At 45.2% G+C, this 21,212-nt stretch overlaps 6 protein-coding genes across 6 annotated transcripts; 5 read left to right on the top strand and 1 right to left on the bottom strand.

Moving 5' to 3' along the window:
* Window positions 1-7,062: 7,062 nt before the first annotated feature.
* PADG_01347 (uncharacterized protein) lies at window positions 7,063-7,344 on the top strand (the record flags this gene model as incomplete). Its single annotated transcript, XM_010758570.1, has 1 exon — window positions 7,063-7,344. The coding sequence occupies one exon, from the start codon at window positions 7,063-7,065 to the stop codon at window positions 7,342-7,344; it is 282 nt and encodes a 93-aa protein (XP_010756872.1).
* Window positions 7,345-8,788: 1,444 nt separating this feature from the next.
* Window positions 8,789-11,048, top strand: PADG_01346 (uncharacterized protein; the record flags this gene model as incomplete). Its single annotated transcript, XM_010759115.1, has 2 exons — window positions 8,789-8,978; window positions 9,076-11,048. The coding sequence occupies 2 exons, from the start codon at window positions 8,789-8,791 to the stop codon at window positions 11,046-11,048; spliced, it is 2,163 nt and encodes a 720-aa protein (XP_010757417.1).
* Window positions 11,049-13,137: 2,089 nt separating this feature from the next.
* Window positions 13,138-14,727, bottom strand: PADG_01345 (uncharacterized protein; the record flags this gene model as incomplete). The annotated part of the gene is made up of 3 exons (XM_010758569.1): window positions 13,138-14,245; window positions 14,303-14,404; window positions 14,465-14,727. 3 exons carry the CDS (start codon window positions 14,725-14,727, stop codon window positions 13,138-13,140), a joined length of 1,473 nt encoding a protein of 490 aa, XP_010756871.1.
* Window positions 14,728-15,050: 323 nt separating this feature from the next.
* Window positions 15,051-15,745, top strand: PADG_01344 (uncharacterized protein; the record flags this gene model as incomplete). Its single annotated transcript, XM_010759114.1, has 2 exons — window positions 15,051-15,147; window positions 15,201-15,745. 2 exons carry the CDS (start codon window positions 15,051-15,053, stop codon window positions 15,743-15,745), a joined length of 642 nt encoding a protein of 213 aa, XP_010757416.1.
* A 540-nt stretch (window positions 15,746-16,285) lies between these two features.
* Window positions 16,286-16,486, top strand: PADG_11250 (uncharacterized protein; the record flags this gene model as incomplete). Its single annotated transcript, XM_010759512.1, has 1 exon — window positions 16,286-16,486. The coding sequence occupies one exon, from the start codon at window positions 16,286-16,288 to the stop codon at window positions 16,484-16,486; it is 201 nt and encodes a 66-aa protein (XP_010757814.1).
* Window positions 16,487-17,590: 1,104 nt separating this feature from the next.
* On the top strand, window positions 17,591-18,449 carry PADG_11249 (uncharacterized protein; the record flags this gene model as incomplete). Its single annotated transcript, XM_010759511.1, has 2 exons — window positions 17,591-17,665; window positions 17,790-18,449. The coding sequence occupies 2 exons, from the start codon at window positions 17,591-17,593 to the stop codon at window positions 18,447-18,449; spliced, it is 735 nt and encodes a 244-aa protein (XP_010757813.1).
* Window positions 18,450-21,212: the final 2,763 nt, after the last annotated feature.

Raw genomic sequence — 21,212 nt, 5'->3', positions numbered from 1 at the left:
GGCTGATACAGATGCTAGTGTTGAAATTGCCTTGGCTGCCAGCAAGGATGAGGGCGGGTTTGCATAAAAATCACATCAATGTCCGGAATAGGAGGTTCTATTGGCTGGACAGACATCTCCTTCGCTCTTTGGTGTCAAGGGATGAAGTTTGCTCGAGGTAGAACGAACAAATGAAACGGATCTTGGGTTACGCGCCCCAAAAATAAAAGTAAAAAGAAGGAATAGAGGCCTCCAATCTGGGGTAATAATCGTTGATCGCCTGCACAGGGTCTGAACCTAGAAAACTTCTTTTCCTTTTCCACCTTATGAGGGGCAATATTACTGCTATTTAGGGACGTTGTGTTTCATCCGAAAATGCCAGTTAAAGATGCATCCTTGCACTAAACACTTTTTATGCTGTTCGATCGATCGATCGATATATCTTTAGAAAGAGAGCAACTTGAAGGAGGAGCGATCGCAGAATCCTGCATTTCCCAAGACAGATAGATCTACGATGTATGCTAAGTAGTCTCAACGAGTGTATGCATCTCGAGGGCTATCCCGGCACGTCTCTGCGAGCGCAGAAATGGGTTCCAGAAAAGGCAACCATTTGTTTTTGATCAATCGTTATCCGTTTAAATATAAGGCCAGATGGACACAATACGGATAAGCCAGCGTTGATCATAAACTAGACATGCAGTAACCTCCGCGGATACACGGCGTAGAAAATTTTGTGGGACATCCAACCCAAGGGCATACCGATGAACGCTGAAGCGTCCCGATCTGGCTCATTTTGCACCACTTTATGTCGAATCTATTCTTCCGCAGTTCCTGCACCAAGTGCGAAAAAGATTTGGCACAGCTGCGCAAACATGTATCTGCCCTGGTCTGCAGAAGTCCTCCTGGGTTCAGACTTCTTCACAACTTGGCGGAGCGAGATATAAAACACCCTTGGTTGTTTGACTTGAATAGCTTCTCGTGCGAATGTCTGGGGTGAACTTCGCAATATTTAATATTCATTTTCTTTCGCCTTTTCCTGCTCATTCTTCCGTCAAGAACAATGCTGCTTGGGGCGGAATGATTGCGTAAGAAACCTCATCAGAATACCTATGGCTTGCAGGCCCCATTTTCTCAACTTTCGCTATTTTTAATTCCGCTAATTAGCCTAGCCGAATTCGTCTGAATTTGTGTCCATTTCTCCTCCAAGGTTTGACCTTGTTGAACAATTGATCATGTGGTGTTTCTCCAGCCATTGTTAAATGGTTCTTCCACCAGCCCCACTCATATGTGGCTCTCTGACTTTGGAAAGCTGAACGACAATCGGCCCGCGTTCTGTTCCGCAACGGAGAGCCGTTTGTCACGACTTGACTAGATGGATGTGGCTTGTTTCTACCCCTCCTCTCTCTCAATATTGATGTCATTCAGCGATCAGATGAGGAGCAAACCGCATGGCTGAGATGATGGCCATGCTATTCTGCCGTGGAGTGGGATCCGAAAAACTCCATTTCCCCTCATTTCCCCTCACCACGGAAGCAAGAATTTGATCCTCGCTGTCAGGCTACCTCTTGGCGAAGTTATGTGGTCGACAATGTGCAGAGAGGAGATTTTTGAGTGGTTTGGTGACGGAAGAATGTAAGGAATCCTACATTTTTCACTTGCTGAAGTAACCTTGTCCGTTTAACGGAACATGCGATATCACATCAACCTCGCCTTTTTCTCACCATTCTCAACATCATTTGCATTGACTAGCAATGAAGGGCATCAGGGTTTAAAATTTCCTCTTCTTTTCTTTTTCTTTTTATTTTCTTTTTATTTATTTATTTATTTATTTATTTATTTTTGTTTTGTCGTTGAGAGGAAACATGCTTCGACTTTGCTGGTCACATACTGAAAAGTCAGGGATTGATTATTAACTATATAGTTTCTGTTGCCCGTCGTCTCCTGTAGATACCTCACGTGCGAAACGGATCTGAACTTCATCAGTTGGAACAACATTTGAAAGAGGACGAAAACCGAAGGTTATGGTCTAAGGGTTAAACATCACCAACTAGCTCAAAAGTATGCCTAAGCTGCGCGAAAAAAGAGTTTGGGCTACGGAATAACTAGGGCTTGATATATCAGCAAATTGTTTTCCTTCCCAATATCCAATTCTCACGCTCCCCAGCCCGAAGCACGAAAACCTGTGATGCTGCGTCATCTCTCTCATTTCCGGGCAACCAGAAAGACAATGGCGTTTCTCAGTTCCATGGAAACTCTCTTGGACGCTCAACAAACAACGTAACACATTGGCTGCCGTCTACGGATTTGGACGCTGTTCATCATAACTAGTGTTGAATTGGTCCCGTATGGATGGAGCAATGAATGTCCCCCACACTTCCTGACCGTTCTTTTCAGATAGATGCTCCTCGTGGAACTCTGCAATGGGCTTCTGCTCCATTTTTGAGCTCTTTCAGCGACCCAATTTGCCTATGAGATTCTGCAGTCTATCTGGTCTTTTCATGACTCATATAGACTCATCTTTTTCCTGCCTCTCCAGTGGCGGATTTCTTGCGCATCTCCTTACGTTTTGGCGCAAGTATGTCCGTTCGGAATGACATTGGAAGATAACACCCTTCTATTCTCCAATCTCTACTGAAATTCACCCAAGCTTCTGTAAGCAGGGAAAGCCGCTGGGAAGGGTCCAGTCCGTTTTCGTTTCAAGGATGCAGCAGCTCCTCGACTATTCTTATTATTCACTCCAAAGGCATAGAGAAGTCTTAGAAAGGCAACATCCCGCAGTCCTTACCTGTTTGATGTCTTCTCACCTTAGGGAACATATGCAATTCTCAACTAGACTTTTCCTTTCCCCGTCCTAGAGGAACAAAATTTGAAGACGCACAACAACCCTTGAAAACCGCCAACACACTTGGCTGGGACGAAGGAAAAGAAAGGAAAATGTCACAGTGACTCGTATTCTCGACCAGAACGTCATTGACCCCTAGCCTCGGCTAGTCATGTGAACACCTGGCTCTTTTTGTTCTTGATAGTTATTTGGAAGCGAAGATCGGCAGGGTGTAGAGAAGAACTGAGGTCCACTGAAGTTTCACCGCCATGTGGCGTCTAGTCGGCCGACAGCACGAAACCATAACTCGAAAAAAGAGGACAAAATAAGGACTTGGAATCTAGAACATAGTTAATTTTCAAGCTCGGTCTGATCTGGCTGATCAGATATGCACAGAAGGAAGCGGGGAAGGGTAGGTAACTTAGGGTTGAAACTCAGTTAAGAGTAAATTTTACGATGTGAAGAAGTTGGTGGTTCAAAGGGATATTAGCAGACCATTTCTTCTCGGGGTTAGCAATTTGGTTTCCCGTCAACTAATCAGTTAGTTAATCAGCTAGTTACCAAGCCCAGTCCAAATTGAAATCACTTGCGATGCCAAATCAAGCATCTTTTGAAAGATTTTGCGTGATTTCCACCCTGATATTGCATTGCAGGTATACGCCAAATTATTTGAAATGTGACTGTCATCCGCCGCATGGCACGATCCGTGGACAATTGCTCATCATACCGTAGTTACATGTGCGATTACCGATACGATCTGCTATCATATATTAAGTCAGCTTACTTGCCTTCAGCTTGTCTTTTTGCCTACTCGTCAGAGAGGACACAAGAGTCAGTTTTCACGGCTAACTTACCCCGGGCAAATGCTCGAGGTATCAGATATTTCACTACCCCCGGTGAAAACTAAAGCTAAAGCTTACACGCTTACAGAGTAAGTTTCCCTTCCCTTGAAAGCATGCTGTTGTTTTACTGCAACGGTGCATCTATTTCAATCTTCATTCAACAAGAACCAATTCCTAGCCATTCGTGCCGCCTTTTGTCCCGCGCTTTCGAAGTCATCAGACCGCTGCATCATGCAGGGCTAGTTGTGCCACATCAACTTGATAAATTTTTACTGTGCAGTCATTTTATCCCGCTTCATACAACCTTATAACACAGCACCGGATGGAGTTGCAACCAGAAGCGATCCATATAACATTCATGCTTTTCCTCTATGTCCATGTGCAGCAATCAGTTGCTGACAGTCAATTTGCGGAGTAATTGGGTTCATGTGATTTGCCAAACGCTAGTTAATGTGTTCGAATGAATATCCTCGAAGCTTCATTGCTACTACCGGGCACGAATAGTTTTTGCAACAGAAAAAATAAACAAATAAATAAAAGACCTTGGATTGCGGGGATTCTTATCAGTTCAGGGAGGTTGTATCGTTTTGTCTCTTATTCCACCTTACACAAAAGTTGCGCCATTGAAACGAACGAAGTAAATATGAAGTCCGAGTTTAGGTTTAGAACTTTGGAGTGAGAAAGATATGCCATGTTCCATCTTAACATTGCTAAATGCGAAGACATAATGCTGACCTCTCTTTTCATGATGAACAGAGAAGAGAAAACTACACTCAGACATCATAATCTATCAACAGGTAAGCTACACATTTGATCATTCACAAAGCATATAGAACCTGTGAATCAAAACTTATTGGCCCACCTCCATCACAAAGACCGCGGCTGGGAGTTAGGTATATTAAATAGCAAGTCGGCCTAACCAGGTAAGGATTACTACCAGAGTTGACCACGGGAAAGAAGTTGGCTGATGCATCAGTAGAGCAATTGCCTGTTGTGTGGAGGGCACAATGCTCAGCTCGACCTACATGCTGATGTTTGTATCAAAAAAGGGGTCATAGACGGAACAAAAACAAAATTTCGCAAGTCAGATACATTCCACATATTGATGCAAATCCTCGCAGCTTTTCAAATATTACGTCAGTGTATGTTCTTCGGCTGCTGCCGCCGCAATATATGTGTGCAGTCACAGTACATATTGAAAGAAAAAAAAAATGTAACGCTGATATACAACGCCTTTTGAAACGTTCCGCACTCGGACAGTTGATCAATGCGTTTAAGGAATTGGTTGGCATGACGCCATACTATTCTTCTACCAGGGAAGGAATTTATAGAAGAGGCACACGAATTGGAGGAAGATGTGAAGTAAGAGGAAAATCGCGATACAACAGATTTTCTCACCCAAAGACATTGCAAAAAGAATCAAATAGAAAAGTAACCCGCCAGCATGTCTGAGTGACAAGAGGCAGGAATCGAGGGTAAAAAATAAACTAATAAAAAGACGTGATAAGTTCCCAAGGCTATAGAAAAGAGAGCGACAGGAATATTAAAGTGATGTGCGGGGGTGACTGTCAGCATGCATGTAACTCAGACGGGGGGAGAATGCACTGTGCATCCTGTAGATCACGACTAGCGACTTTAAGTGCAGTGGATTTGAACTCGCTTTCGCCTCTTACCACACCAACCTCTGATTGCTAACTCTGGTTTTGGGTCCCTCTCTCTTCTCCCCGGCTAAGGTGATAAGCCCATGAGGCCGCGGAATTTTCCTGATTTGAGTAGACACACCTAGGTAAGAAGAGAAAGACTGGGATGGATGGGTAGCTAGCTTATGAAGTAACTTCGGAGTTGTTTTTGTTGGGGGAGTTTAGTACAGTTTGGAATTCTAGATCATATTAACCCCGGAGCTGGGGAGAGACGTGAAATGTGACAGAAGGGAGGGGGAACGAAGATGAAAAATTTTGGAGCTTTGTAGCGAGCTAAGACTTAGGGAGCGAAATAGGATAGGGGGAAAGGAGAAAGAGTGGAGCAGAACGAGTTGATAGCAGAGAGGGGAAATGGATGCTGATATAGGAATCATTTGAGCAGGTTGCCTGTGTATTTTAGTCTATTTCAATTTCGCTTCTGTTCTCAAATAAGATGCGGATTCCCTGGCCGGATATGAGGATCTCATTTTCAGAGAATTGTCCTTTAGTCCCGCGCAATGTTGTGATTTGGCGACGGTTTAGGAATCAGTCATGCAGCCTGGCCCTGACGATTCTTGGTCGGATGGCAAAAAATAAAATAAGATAAAAGGAAGATAATAAACGGAACAATTTTAGGCCAGATGCTATCTTCCGTCCCTCTCACAACGATCGGATGCCATCTGGCGTATGAGAAGTGGAGAACCAACGGAGCACACCATAAGGAATTGTTGCTAATTTTACGGCAATTTCAATCAGTCAAGGGGTAAAATGATCTGAAAAAGGAGTAATTTATTAATAGAAAAACGGGTGAATTGCGAGATAATTTTTCAGTCTGGGGCAAAATTAGTATTAATAGCATCATGTTGAATGATGGTTGAAGTGCAGTTCTCATGCAACGATTGGTTAAGCGCCGGGGAATGTGACAATGTGTGGGCAGATTTGAGACCCAAAAAATTGCATGCTAATTAACTGGATGGGCGGTTAATTGCTACTAATTAGGGAGTATTAGTTCAATATTGACAACCAACAACCGTTTCGGAGTCGAAAAGCCGGGCCTGTGGAGGTTGTGACTAGCTTCGTCCATGGATCAGGGATAAGATCAGAGGAACCTCAGTTAGGGTTGGGCGGGACGTGTGGGGAGAACCGGCAACCTTGAATGGCAGACTCCACTTTGCTAACGCCAAACTTCAACCGGACTGACGATCTAAAATACGCCACGTTATGCAGTCGATCAATTGGAATCACGTCCAAGCTTGTTTGTTCGGAGCGCCAAGTGGGATCCACCGAAGTCCCAGTCACTTGCAACATCTTCAGTTCGCCTCGCAGGGTTGGCGCCCAAGCCCAAGCATCAGAGGTACCGAGGACTTTCGATCCGCCACAGCTCTGCCACAGCTTGCACATTTTCGCACAGTTGGCTCAAGGTTCCCCCCCGATCCCTGCACAACGCTGTCTTTGGCTTGAGTTCTGCAATCGAATCGAGGGCCAGAGGACAGGCCTTGGCATGTAATTGTTCAAGTCCTAACGACGAAGGTCACAATTTTTCGCTGCACCACACGTCGTTCCCCCCCGTGACACTCAGATTTCTACGTATCTCTCTTTCTCGTATCAAATACGTTACGATGGATGACGGTAATTTGCCGCTTCGTTTATTTGATAGGGTACGGAGCAGAACGAAAGGCTTTCATGAATGGCATGCGCCCCCCTTTTAGATCTTCCATCGCAAGTTGGATCGAACCTCGTGATGTATTACGTCCTACAGAGACTCCGCTGGGAGGGTACATACATTGGAGAAATTGTGTCTGAGTGGCTAGTGAGGCCAGACGTTCAATTTCGCATAGAATCGATGCTTTTGATATACCGTATCCGAAAAGCAGACGATATTAGCTCCGTGGTTATCCGATGGCTGAATGAGAAGAAGAAGCTTGGAAGTGGATGGAGTCGATATCCCCCAACTGAAGCTATTCAAACTACCGAAATTGCCATCGCCAGGTGGGGCCAATCCGTATATCAACATTGCATATAAAACAGATTACATCAAACTGTACATACAAACGTTTCTCTCTGTATGACACCGGAAATCATTGTGTTATGGGTCTACGCCCCCGGTAACATGTTGGTTGGCACCTGAGTGAACGATGCGTGAGAATGATTCGGTAACTACTGTAACTAGTTATCTGGTACACTGTGTTCCCAGCTGCATGCATCATTTCTCGTGATGTCTTTGTCAACATTAACAGTATAGTGCGGACTCTCCCAGCCAAGCGGCCTGACAGAAATGCAATTGAGCTTCTCTTGAATGGTTACAGAGCAAATGGTTTGCTAGTTAAATATATGGTTATCCGAGTGAGCGCAAATACTGACATGAAGAATAAACGTCTAATAGCTATGCTATTTCCCTCTATGAAGTTGAACATGCTAGGATTTTGGAGAAGTATTACAACGTGACGAACCTCGAATGCCCAGAAATAGTATGATATCGTACGGCGTATGTGTGCTCCTGGTTCGCATGTTCCCTTGTACTTTGCTCCATGAGCATGAGAACACCAAACTGACAAGGTGAACATCTGAGTGGCTAGGGATTTCCTGTAGAACTATCCTCAGTGCTACTCCATCCGCTATTAGCCCATTTCGCAGTGATCAATTTTTAGCTGGCATCCTTGCCCTAGGTCAGCACAAGCCAACCTATTACCGCCCATGTCCAACCCTCCCCCCCTCATCTCAACCTCCGCAAGATTGACCAGCAGCATTCTCGCATCTCCCGCCGACCCAATGCCTGCAACCTCTGGGTCCACTTTTTTAGTTTGGAGGCTTGAAAAGGGCTCCGCTTGATCTGGTTGTATGATGTCCACGGTCCGCCCAATTGGAACTCTTCTCTGCTCAGGGGTGCCAGGCCATTCGCCCGCAACCCTCCCTTTTTCCACCAAATCCATGACCCATCCAGGACTGCATGCCTTTTTCCCCAGTCTAGTCCTTTTAGGATCATAGCCGCATCTGATCCGCAAACATGTTCAAAAATAGAAACAGAAGTTGGCCAGCCGACGTTGGAGAGGGACTCTTATTAAACCCGCCATGCCCTATACACTTCCGAACTTGAGAGCTACAAGCTTCACAGCAGCGCGACCTCGAATTGCTGGATATTCTCCTCGTCCTCCTCTATTTATCTGTCTATCATCTATTCGCCTCTCCCCAATTCGACAGATATTCTATTATCAAGGCCTGCTGGTCAGGCTTTGCGCCATTCATTGTTCTACAACCACACCCCCCCCCCCAAAATATTCGAAAAGCAATCCGATCTCGTCGCCTGTCGAAATAGTACGGCTTGGACCCCCCTGAACCAAGCTTCAACTACAGCTTGTCGTTCCTTGAAATTAAATACCTCTCTCAATTACTCGGTTCCTGAAGAGTGGAGAATCGAGACGAGCAAGGTCTTGTCTTCGTAATATTCATTTAGGACCAATTGTTCTACTATGTCCTACACAGCCATCGCACCCCTGTCGAAGGCACCCACACCACCTACAAAGATGATTTCTTCTGAGTTGAATCCTGCAGGGAAGGTCACCAAAACCTCTCGCAAACCCTCCTCCAAACCCCAGGCAAAGCCTGCCCAAAGTTCTTCCCCAAAATCGGCGGAGAAGACCCATCGAAGGTCTAGATTAGGTACGTCCTTCCTCTCCTTTTCTGTTTAAACTGCAAAACAAACATTGGTATACGGTATACATATTCTGTAGGATACTCATGCCCTCCGTAATTGTAGGGTGCTTTACCTGCCGTTTACGAAGAAAGAAGTGCGATGAAGGGAAGTCTGTCTGCAAAGCCTGCAAAAATCTCAAGTTGAAATGTGAATACAAACGACCCATGTGGTGGGGGAACGGTGACCAGCGACGTATGCAAAAGGAGGCAATCAAGGATATAATCAAGAATACCAGGCTCAGTGAGAAGGCCAGCACGAATGCCAATACCCGCGCAAACAGCTGTGCACATACTACTACCCCCAGCCTGTCACATTCTGTCCCGACAATAGATGCCTTTTCGGATGGTATGGGCATGAGTCGTGCGAACTCTGCTGAATCGCAGTTCTCCCTGGGACATGACTTCAGCTACCCGCTGCATGATCCATTCGACCCATTCGGCTCTCAACTTCAAACTCCCCATTTCGAAGCAGCCGTGTTCTACGGAACAGTGCCATCTTATGAGGTCGACATTAAGACAGAACGGCAAATGTATGTCAATGACATCCCTACTCGACGGGACTCTTCGATTTCAACCTTCAGCACATTCCAGCCACCCATGCCTCATGCCACCCTGCCCGCATTTCCCGGTGACGACTGGATCAAGGAGGAATATTTCGAGAGTTGCAAGGAATCGTTTAGCTCACCTGAAGCCAACGATTTCGGATTTTTCGCCATGCCATCTGAACCAACCATTGCCGACATGTTCAACCTTGATGATGGTGACCGGTATCTATTAACTCACTTCTTTGAAAACGTCATCCCCCTTATATACCCCGTTCTGGAGACTAGACAACAGGGTATGGTACAGTCGCATGTTGTGCCAGCCTTGCAGACAAACAAAGCCTACCTCCACTGCTGTCTCAGTATCGCTGCGATGCATCTAAAGTCAGCAGAATGCGACAAAGGCGACAAGTTCGATAATGCCATTCTCAACAATCGCGGTGAGGCAGTGAAGGAGCTCAACGAAGCACTGACCCACGATACTGACAACCTTCAAATCTTGGATGCGATCCTTGCGATGATCCTGTTTCCCTGCGCCGTTGGCTGTCCAAATGATGTGCTGCTTGATATCCCCTGGCATTCTCATTTCCAACCAGTCACAGAACTAATCAGCAGACTCCAACTTCCCCAGATGCTGCTCGACGCCGACAACCAGAATATCCCCCCACCATTCAGCATGACGCTGGTTGCCTGGATCGACATCCTGGGCTCTACAATGCTGGGCAAGACACCACAATGCGCACATGTTTACCGCACACAACTTCTTGGTGGTTCCTCTTCCGGTTTGTCTGATCTGATGGGCTGCGAGGATCGTGTTATGTATCTAATCTCCGAGATCTCCTGCCTCGACGCACTGAAAATTGAAAGTCGTATCGACGATATCCAGCTCTGCTCGCACATCACCGCACTAGCCCATCAACTCGACCACACCGAACCACCACCGGGATCTCTCGTCTATCCGGTCAACGACGCAGGTGTCCTCCATCCCTGTCAACTGTCCCAGAACATGACTGCCCTCTACCGTCTTTCGGCGCGTGTGTATCTCTGCAGCCTTGTGCCAGGTTTCCACCGAAGTCAGGCAGGCACCAGAAAGCTAATTTCCGACTTTGCGGAGCTGGTAAATCTGATCCCTTGTGGGCCGGAAGGGTTTGATCGCTCCCTCGCCTGGCCGTTCCTAATATGTGGTTCCTTCTCCACTCCGGACAGTCAATTCCGCGCCATGTTTGAACGTCGCACCGAGATGCTGGGTAACCAAGCTGACAGTGGCAACTTTGGCCGTATGGCTTGCTTACTGCACGAGGTCTGGAGACAATCTGATGCAGCTATTGCTGATACGTCTTTCCTCCCTACTCCTATTTCTTCCACTACTACTACCCCTGGTGGGGGAGTATCAGTTGGAGACGAGAAGCAAAGGCAGCAACAACATTCCAAGCTTGCAAACATCCACTGGCGGGATGTTATGGAGCAAAACGAATGGAATTTCTTACTAATATGATTCACGGAAAGTTATATTTTGATTCCAAAATACACTCTTTTAATCGTTTTAGATAATCCATTGTTATTTCTCAAGTTGACCTTGAGAATTCAACTTGCAAAAGTCTTGGGAGTCCATTATCATGGCCATCCCACCCTTAATATATGTTAATTCTGAAATCCCTGAACGCAATTATCGAACGAGATTTTTCGGCGGTCCCTTTCTGCCATTTTTCACGGCGCCAATGACAGTAACCAATACCCAAATTTGTCCCCCCAAATCCTTGGCTTCATTTACTAAGGCATTGGTGTCGAGTTTACCTTTTCTTCCACTTCAATCTGCATTCTTTCACATATTCTACTATATCCACCCAGACACTTGTTACATCTTTTACCCCCCCGGTTCCTCCCCCTTACAAAGTTACATCGTTTATTATTGTGTGGCTACTTGGAGGTTAATTGACATTGGCATTGGCGCAAGAATAAAGGGATGGCGTTATTCTCTTAAATTTCCCTTTCGTCCTCTGTTTCTGTATTGATTCCATTTTCCACCATATTTCCTCTCTTTCCCTTTTTCTCCCAGGGTGTATATTTTTTTTAGCGTTGTTCGTGGCCGACAAAAAGGCGTTGCGGAAGAGACCATTCAGGGATGGGTTAGAAGATGATGCTCTTCACACCCATTTTTCTATCTAGATATCCAGCACGGCGTATCACACTGATAGTGATGATGGCAATTATGAATGATGAGGATATATATCTTTCCATTTCTTCTTAGAGGAAAATCTGATTATATTTTGGGAGGAATGGATTGAAAGACCTAACTAATTATTTCAAAATAACCCACGCATTATTCTTCTATCTATTGTATCACCTTTTTTGATGTAACGATTGGACCATACATGTCTGTTGTTCACGTATTACTAGTTACCTTAGATGTATCACTTCACTAAGATAATCCCGTCAATAATATCTAAAAAACTCGCATAAATTGTACGCTCACACCTCCTTGTATAGTATACGTATAGTCCGATATTTTCACGCCACTCCAGCCTTTAATCTATCCAGTGGAATACATTTTGGAGATTAACCCCCCGCAAATAAAAATTGATATTGTGTAGCATTTCTAATTGGTGGTTCTTTTCTATATCCAATCTCGTCCTCTGATATGTAAAAGCAAAGGACATTTATTTTTATTTTGTGTTTCTCGGGGGATGCAGCGTTGTACTGTGCCTGTATCGTTCCTCGACATCCGCCCGAATAAATCTCTGCAGACTCCTATCCAAACTACTAATCGTTCCTGTGTTAGCCGAAGTATTTGACTAGAAATCCATGGCCACAACAATAGATCCTCAAACTCCATTTTTGAGTAATCATGCAAGCTAGTTATGCCGGTTTCCGGTAGCGATGGGTTATATGTTTTCTTGAAGGAACGGTAGATTCGAGGGGTAAGGCATCAAGAGTATACATGCGTACGAATGAGGACATTCAAGATGAATCAATGCACAAATGCTGCTGTCAACGTTTGATTTTCAAACTCATCGAGAACATTCCTGTTAGATATAATGTAGGATGAAAGAGCACTTTCTCATGTGAGGGTCAATTCCAAATACATTGTCGTATGTAGCACGAGAAATCCCATTTGATATTTGATTATTTTTTTTCTTTAGTTTTGTTGTTGGGGGGGGGGGGGGGGGGACCATAGCTTTCGGAAGCTGAGAGGCTGATTTTTCATTCTTGACATAATCGTTTTGGTGTTCAGGGAAAGCTATTCCAGAAATCGTCTTTCTGGTAACGCAGATTATTGCCGCTGTTCGGGTATTCCTTTATTGGTAAAGTGGATAGGATGTGCTCCGGAGGTGCATTAATAGGTTTATACGCACATACTAAACCTCTATTGACGTAGGGTTGTTTTTTTAGTCATAGGGATCCATGGATTGGGGTAGTTATGTACGCGGTTTTGTGAGGTCGGCACATCCATTGGAACAAAGATGCCGATAAGAAAATATATCTCCTTTTCTTTTCCTCCCCGCCTATTTCCAACGTCCCGGTAAAACCATGTAAGTTGTATGCCATTCACGTAATAATTCAGAAATGACCAATTTCAGTGTGAATCAGGTGAAAGTGACATTTTGGTTCATCAAGCCACGGTAAACTTCATCAAGCACATCCCTTTTCCGCTTCCTGTCCTCTGTTTCATCATCACCTTCGGTAATATCCGATTCCCCATCCGAGGTCCTCGAAGCCCAAGCCCTAATCGTCCCGTCTCCATGAGCAGAAAACAACTCCATTCCCTCGCCGGATGATCCATTCCCGCGCCATGCCAGATCATTTATTCGTGCAGCAGTAAGTGCGGTGGCTTTTCCTCGAAGTTGTTGTCGTGATGTCGGTACTCCGGGAAGTTTGAGGCGTTTGAGAAAGGCGCCACTATGAAGTTCGAACATGAAGATCTCCCCTTTGTCGTCCTGGTCACTAAAATTTGGCCAGAGAAGCGCTTCGTGTGCTGCATCCATGACACCTTCAGGCAAAACAAGGGGCGCTCGTTCGGCAAGATGTAGGGAGGAACTATTGCGAACACGCGGGCCAAAATGCACTAGGGAGTTCGCGCCTGTGGAAGCATCCCAGACTCGAATACGGTTGTCATGCCCTGAAGTGACGATATGGCTGCCACTTGAAGTCCATCGAACACCTGTTACTGCCCCATTGTGCGCACGGGCGTCAAGCATAAACGGTTTACGGGTGGTTAGCGAAGGAGGGGCATTGTGCGGGGCTATCACACCCACTGCATCTTCCATATCAAGCGAAGATAAGGCACAATTACGGCCCCCCCGCCGGACATCAAAGAGGATGACACGATTGTCTTTTGAAGCTGATGAGAGCAAATATTCGTGATGTGGGGCCCAAGAAACCGATAGGACGGCCGAAGTATGTCCTGGCAGCGCGTGGGTGGCAAGTCCAGAGCGAAGATCTAGTAATCTTACAGTTTTATCTGAGGTTCCTACTGCAATTAAAAGAAGCGATGATGGATGTGACGAAAACGAGTGTGAGTATGGTGTAGAGTGAAGCGAAAATGTATGGACCGGAAGGATGCTGGGAGATTGAAGTGAAGATAGCTTTAATGTAGTGTCATGAGAAGTAGTTAATATAGTCGACGGAGTCTGATCGAAGGGATATATCGAAATAGAAGTTAACGCATGTGTGTGTGCTGATGGATTTGTTGACCTGGGAGGAGATATTAGTCCTCTCTGCGAAGCATGTACGGTCTCTATAATTATTTACTTAGTCACCGAAGCAATGGACTTGTGAAGATAGTTTGATTCAGATCCACGAGTCTCCAAATCCCACAGATGGATGGAGGCATCGACACCACCGGAAACCATACTGTATCACTGATAATTAGCAGAGTCCAAAGACTCGTAACAGTCCGAAGCTTACACATACAACCGCTTTTCATAACGATCGATTGTCAACACATTAACACCAGACTTATGAGCCCAAACCCCGTCATTTTCATCATATATCCCACCACTTGCTGCAGCTTTGCTTTCTGGCTGGTTTGGAGCTGGGGCCGCAGCTGTAAAGCCGCTGGAAAACCTGATGCCGGGCGCTGGTTCTATGGAACGGACGAGGTGGGAGTTTTGGGCCACATGAAAAGTGGAAGGGCTGATAGATCCTTGGGATCTATTCAGCAAATAAGAATTCATTCATTAGAGTATTAATGTTCAGAAGGAAAAATATGCCCCATTTCTCCTTCATTGATGTCGTTGAAATGAAATGGACGTCATTGTAGAGAAAGAATCTCCACAGTTAACTTAGTTTATCTAACTAACTAGTTAGTTAGCTCGCAGTTAAGCTTATTTAAGCGTTGGGAAGAACGTCGGCCCGCAAATCAATCTCTGATCAGCCAGAAGTAATTGAGGACGTCAACGAATTCAAATTTAAAGCAACCTACGGAGAACGGCTGAAGATGGGTTTATGATGTAACTTAGGAGATGTGTCTCTGGAGACTTCTTTGATATAAGTCGTAATGACGGGAGGCTATCTGTCCCAGGCGGAATCGTCCAATGACTTGCCACTTCGGGTGAGCCAAAGACGGCAAGCTAGCGTTTACGATGCCGTCGCTGGTATGTCGCAGACTCGGAATTACTACTGATACTCTAGTTCTGACTGAATCTAGGTCGGGTCTCTTCTTCTGGCTTCCGCCCTCCGCTCCTTTCACGCCAGGCCCATACGCCCTCTTCAGTTCCTGTTGCCCCAGAGGAAGCACTTTTCCGTCGTCTAAATGCCCCCGTGAGATATGTGGAGAATGACTTCTACTTCGCTGACGAGCGTCTACCAGCTGATAAGCGATTACCGGACTCTGACCTTTTGAAAGCTATTCACACTTACGCTTCTGATTTCTACGCCAGTGCGACTCTCGATCAAGGACATACGGATTTTCTGAGTTTTGATGAAACGGCTCTGATCGCGCTGGGAATACTTCTTGAAGAAGCCGCCAATGAATCACTAGGCGACACTGGCGATATGGTTTTTGTTGAAGGGGAAGAGATAACCGACTGTGAAGAAACTTTTCCTCGTTCTGGCTCCCTAAGCCAGGGCCGCAAGCGGGTGACTGCTGGGAGTGGCAGCGCGCCTAGCGGAGATGAGACGGCGAGGCTTCGGAAACATAGGACCAAAAGGCAACGAAGATATTATTCACACCATTCTGTCCAGTCTGAATAAGTGTTTGATGCCAGTCCCTTCGAAACAAAGAAAATTAATGATGCCTAGAAACCTAGTATGGGTTGCAATGGAGTTGTTTATTGAAATGTTTCCCTCCAATCTTACCCTTTTTGTCGCTTATCTATGGAATTTTCTTTGTCTTGTCCAAGGATTGCACTGGGATGAAGCAGGATTGGCTTTCATGTTCCCTGTCTCCCTTTGGGTTCTGTAGAATAGGGTGAAGCCTTGCATAGCATTCTAAATGACAATTGGCTGTCGATTTTTCTCTGTTCCCTTTCTATTGCACCTTCAATAACATCCATTGTTTCACGAGTCTTTTTCATATAACTCACCCCTTCTTCATTCGAAGTAGGGATCTTTCCCATTTGCTTTACCTCTTATGCACGGCGACAATATTCCCCATAGATTGAATTAAAGGTCATTTCCTTATGCCCGGACTGCCTTTTGGACATTTTCCTGACCTTTCTTCTCCAGAAGGCTTCCTTTTTTTTCGGAGAGAGGGACTAAGTAAACACAAGAAGGGAAGCAAGGAAGCCGAACATGCTTATACTCTGGCTCTCTTTGGCGCGATTATATGTTTTGGAGCAGAACTGGAACTTCAATCTCCGGAAGCGATCGGGCCAAACTACCCTTGCGAGACGGGAGGTTGCGATTCTAATCCATGGAGATGTCAGAGACCCTGTTTCTGCAGTGCAGAAGCAGGGCGAAAATGCCTTAATCCCTATAAAACTTATTCTGTAAGTTGGGGAGCTTGTTTCCATCATTCCGTGATATTTTTCCTTCCTCGTGCGAAAGGACCATTCTGCTGAAGCCTTTGATCGAGGGGAATTATATATACGAATATCTTTGGAATTTGAACTCGAGCGCTTACTATGCTTTTTTCTCGCCATTAAGCAAATATGCTCGATACATGGATAATCATGCGATAGCGATGACGATACTGTTTTGCTTTTTGATGTTTGTTCACATGGCTTTCCATTTTCTACCATATAAGGAAAACACTTGGAGAAACCTAAACACCATTGGAAGGCGGGCACAGAAAGAGATGAGGTAAAAGCAATGCTTTGTTCTTATAAGCAGCTAGGAAATGTCGTGATGAGTCCTGTTAAAAGCTGAGATTGTCTCTTATCTCATGTGCTTGACGCGGTTTCTGATGGCTTATATGGAGTGTTATTTATTCGCTTTCCCTTGCTATAACATGTCCATTACATCCCTTGGAAGACCTTTTCCATTGTTTTTGTATTTGGCATAATGCTATCATTCATATCTCTGCTTTGTCGCATGTCCAACTTTTGGTTCATTATAAAAGTGGCCTGTGGTGAAGATGGAGCTGTAACGGCTTCTATTTAAATCTTTCTAGGGAAGGAAAATCTTCTTTGGCTGCTTTTCGTTTCATTTTTTCATTTTTTTTTTAATTGTGCAAAGTCTATCCTGCGTGAAATGATAGTACAGGCAGCATCCAGATATGCGTGTGGTTCCCGCCCTAGGGTCCAACCAATGGATGTAAGACTCAAATTTCACATTGGCTGCTGAATACACAATCAGATAGATGTATTGCTATAACAAATATGCCGCAGCCTGGACATTTGAAGCTACAGGTGATTGAGATAATTGTAGAAACTGTGATCATTCAATCATTCCTTGCTTGTTCTCTGAGCGAAATCGTCATTGTTCCCAATGAAACGGAGGAGGCTCATTCCACCCAGGAAGAACCTTCTTCCTTCCGCCTTGCTTGTTCCTAACTGACCAGCTGGGAATTGTGTGATATCTTTCGATATCATACGAATATGCCAGCTCCAAATGGCCCAATATCTACATTAGCGAGGACACCACATTTTCTTTCTTATGCCCTTGCTCTATGGCTGTTTTGCATGCACAGTATCTCTGGATAGTACGCCTCATCATCACTGGAGAACAATGGTAAGTGAACATCCTAATCCCTCACCACCTAACAAACAAGAAAAGATGATAATTCATTTTACTCTTAACTCTCTTTTCTATCTTTGCATGAAAATTAAACTAACAATTGTCAAAATACAAAAAGGCACCCTCGAAATCACTCACTCCCGCAGCAAAACAACAACTGATACTCAACCATCTCCGCGCATCACGCACATGCCACACACTCAAAGACCTTGAGAAATGTCTCCCTGCGGTCGCGTCCATAAACGGCATGCAGGTGAAAGACTATATCCAAGCTCTGACAGACGATGGAAAGTTGCACGTGGAGAAAATCGGGAGTGGCAATTGGTATTGGGCCTGGGAGGGTGAGGAGCAAAAGGAGAGGGAGAAGGTAAAGAATAGTCTCGTGAAAGAGCTCGAGAAGTTGGAGAAGGTCGTATTGGAGCTGGAAGAGCGGAAGACCGCCGCTCTGACTGAGATTGGGAATAGTGGAGGGGATGAAGAGCATGAGAGAGAGACATTGTTGGCTAGGAAAGCGCAGGGGGAAGCAGAGGTGATGAGGTTGAAGGTAGAGGAGGAGAGTTATCTGGATGGGGGAGCTGGTGGAGGCATTGAAAGGAAAGGGGAGGATATAAAAAGGTGGAAGGTAGAGGCCGAAATGTGGACGGATAATATCTATGTGCTGGAAGAGTATCTCAGGAAGATTGCTGGAGGTGATAGAGAGACCGTGGAAGCTGTAAAGCGGGAGTGTTATGGTGAGGAGTACGTGGAAGGGGAAGGACTGAGGGAACTGCAGTTTTAATCGGTGCATGTATGGATAGGGCTTTTTACCCAGGTTCAATCTATTTTATACTCAGGGCATGAAGTAGGGTACGATGTCGTTTGATAATGTTCATTATTCTTCAGCATGAATGTATTGAAAAACCATACATATTGAAACTGCTATTCTCCGCTTCTTCATAAGCACCCACAAGTGTTCCCCCGTTTTCCATAAGGAATACAAGTCCCGGCAGTTGAAACGGGGGATTCTGTCTGCATGCCATACTGAAGACAGAATAACAGCCAGGCTGAACGTAGATGTTTTTGCATCAGCTGGGCATTCTTTGCGAAACTTTCGTCTCTCTCAAATAAGATGTATGAGTAACATCACACAAGATTAAAAAGAGTCCAACCTCAGCAATAAGATGGTCCATCATTGCTTGCCAGCTTTGGTAGGCAATATCTCATCTTTAAATTCTGCACTTCGAAAGTGTGAATGATTATTGAGAGAATCAAATTCAAGGTCATTGAAATAAAGTAGTTGGGTAGTGTGATCAATTGAATCAGGACCTGGCTTGAACTTCCGACCTTCGCGGCGGGGCAGGCCAACACAATCGACCATCGGGTCGCGGGCGAACATTAAACTCCAAGGACAGCTGAAAAGCCAAGATAACTCGATCTCAGGAGTAGCAGAAAGTATTCTCTGGTCCTTGCAGCCACGGCTGTTGGGTCCCAGAACACGCATAGTTGGACAAACTCGCGTAAAAATAAATAAATAAATAAATAAAAAATAAAAAACCCTCTTTTATGAGTTATCACTGGTACGGATGGTAAGAGCCGTTGCATTTATTCAAGTGCGTAAGTAGTTTGTGTTGGGGGGGGATGGTGTAGGTCAGTCTCTACTGACCAATATTTCCTATTGTTAAGTGACATGTAGAACGTTTCTTATAGTGTGAGAAATTTAGGCTACGCCAAAATGTCCAGGGACTTTTGCATGACAACTCTTTTTGACCCGTCGTGAGTCCACACAGGCTTACAGACTAAACAGTATCGAGCAGTTGAAACCGCGCAATAAAACCAAGACAAGATATCAGCCAGAATGATAGTTGAGAGAAAACACCTTCCGTGATTACCCTGTTGACTCTTTCGTCCTCCCATGCTCAACAAATCCTGTTAACATGCCATTAAGTGAGAGAATCTATGCTAAAATGGAGGTTTATCCACGGAGAAAAGTCCAGGCCATGTCTTTGATGGTGTGTTTTGGCTTAGTGTCGGTTTCCAGGCGTCGTGAAGTAAGATTAAATACACGGACAATGCCAACCAATACCGTGTGATGGTTGAGTCATAACGTACCCAATAGTTATTACAAGTGAGTCTCTCACCAATCCTTGTTGAGATATACGAGGTCCATAGATCGTTGAGGAAGAAGACAGACCCTGCGAGGGCGATAAAGACCTGGTAAATTTGAAGGTAACCCACCAAGGGAAACTAACGGCTAACGGGCATAAAGAAAGTTCCTGTGTCCATATCACCCTTAATCCACGGTTTTGCGTAGGGTTGCCAAAAAGGATTTTTCCCGCGGAGAAAGGTTCTCGTATCAAACCCAGGCTGGCATTCCATAATGGCTCGTGAAAGGGTTCTGGGCATATTTGAATCATCTCATGAGCAAGTCGCGACACCATGCGATTGCCATGCAACAATGGACATACGTATGTAAAGTGCAGACAGGTCCGTACAACTTTCGGACCTCAACGGCATCCCCAAGGTCAAAATGAGCTGATCTCAGACACAAAGGGAATTTGCGCCATGAAGGTGACCAAAGAAACTCAATCATAGAGCAAGGCGAATTTCCCGACCTGTACACCTCAGTTTCTCAACCTTTCTGTCATTTTTAGCCTTCTAGTCCAGCACAAGGAGGGACACGAGGATTTGCAGCGGCTGACCAAGTACGGACAAAAAGTTAATAAATGCACCGTCAGTTCCAATGATGTAACCACACATCGATCTCTATTGGTCCACATCTCTCATCCCAGCCAAGGGGCCAAGGCCCAGAAAGAATTCCAAAAAGCTTAACTGGAATAAGTGTTCATGGCGGTCTTAGCGTTCCCAAATTCCCCACGTTTGCATATTAAGGGGCAGGTCAAAGTTCCAACTTCGAAATTGAAAGGTACGTCAGTGGCTGGCTAAATGAAGGAGCAGGACCAGACCAACTTCAACCGGGTTGACAACGTTTTCGTGAATTTGGGAAGCCCTCGCCGGGACGGGGAGGATAATTGGATCTATCATCCAACCTCGACGCTCTGGGTTGTTCTGTACGGAGGTGTGGAATATAATCCCTTGCACACACTAGATATTTATCTAGAAATATGAATGCCAGAGCCAAATAACTCCACCCCGTGTCTCATTGTTATGGGGGTGAGAGATCCCATCAGTATCGGGGGTTCATTAGTGGCGGGTCAACTAATGCAGAGCGTATCACAGGGAGAAAACCTCTAAATGACTCCTGAATCTATTTGAGAGGTATTTTGCATTGCTTTCACCATTTAAATTTCTAGTGTTTGCGAGGGCTTTTGTTCCACGCCTCCTGACTGTTCAGTCCAATAATAATACGAACCCTGGAAGTTATCGCGCTTCGCGCAGACAAGGGTTACGACAACCCCTCCACAGCGGGCTAATCATTCAATCGGTTCTTCGTTCGTACAGTTCTCCGTACAAACAACGAACATTTGATATCAGTTTCAACTGGCGGAAAGAAAGAAGAATATGCAGTTCGCCTTTTAAGTGCCAAATATGCTGTCCATTCCAG

The sequence above is a fragment of the Paracoccidioides brasiliensis genome (genome assembly GCF_000150735.1).
Source record: "Paracoccidioides brasiliensis Pb18 unplaced genomic scaffold supercont2.2, whole genome shotgun sequence".
NCBI lineage: Eukaryota > Fungi > Ascomycota > Eurotiomycetes > Onygenales > Ajellomycetaceae > Paracoccidioides > Paracoccidioides brasiliensis.
This window is presented reverse-complemented; position numbering and strand designations above follow the sequence as displayed.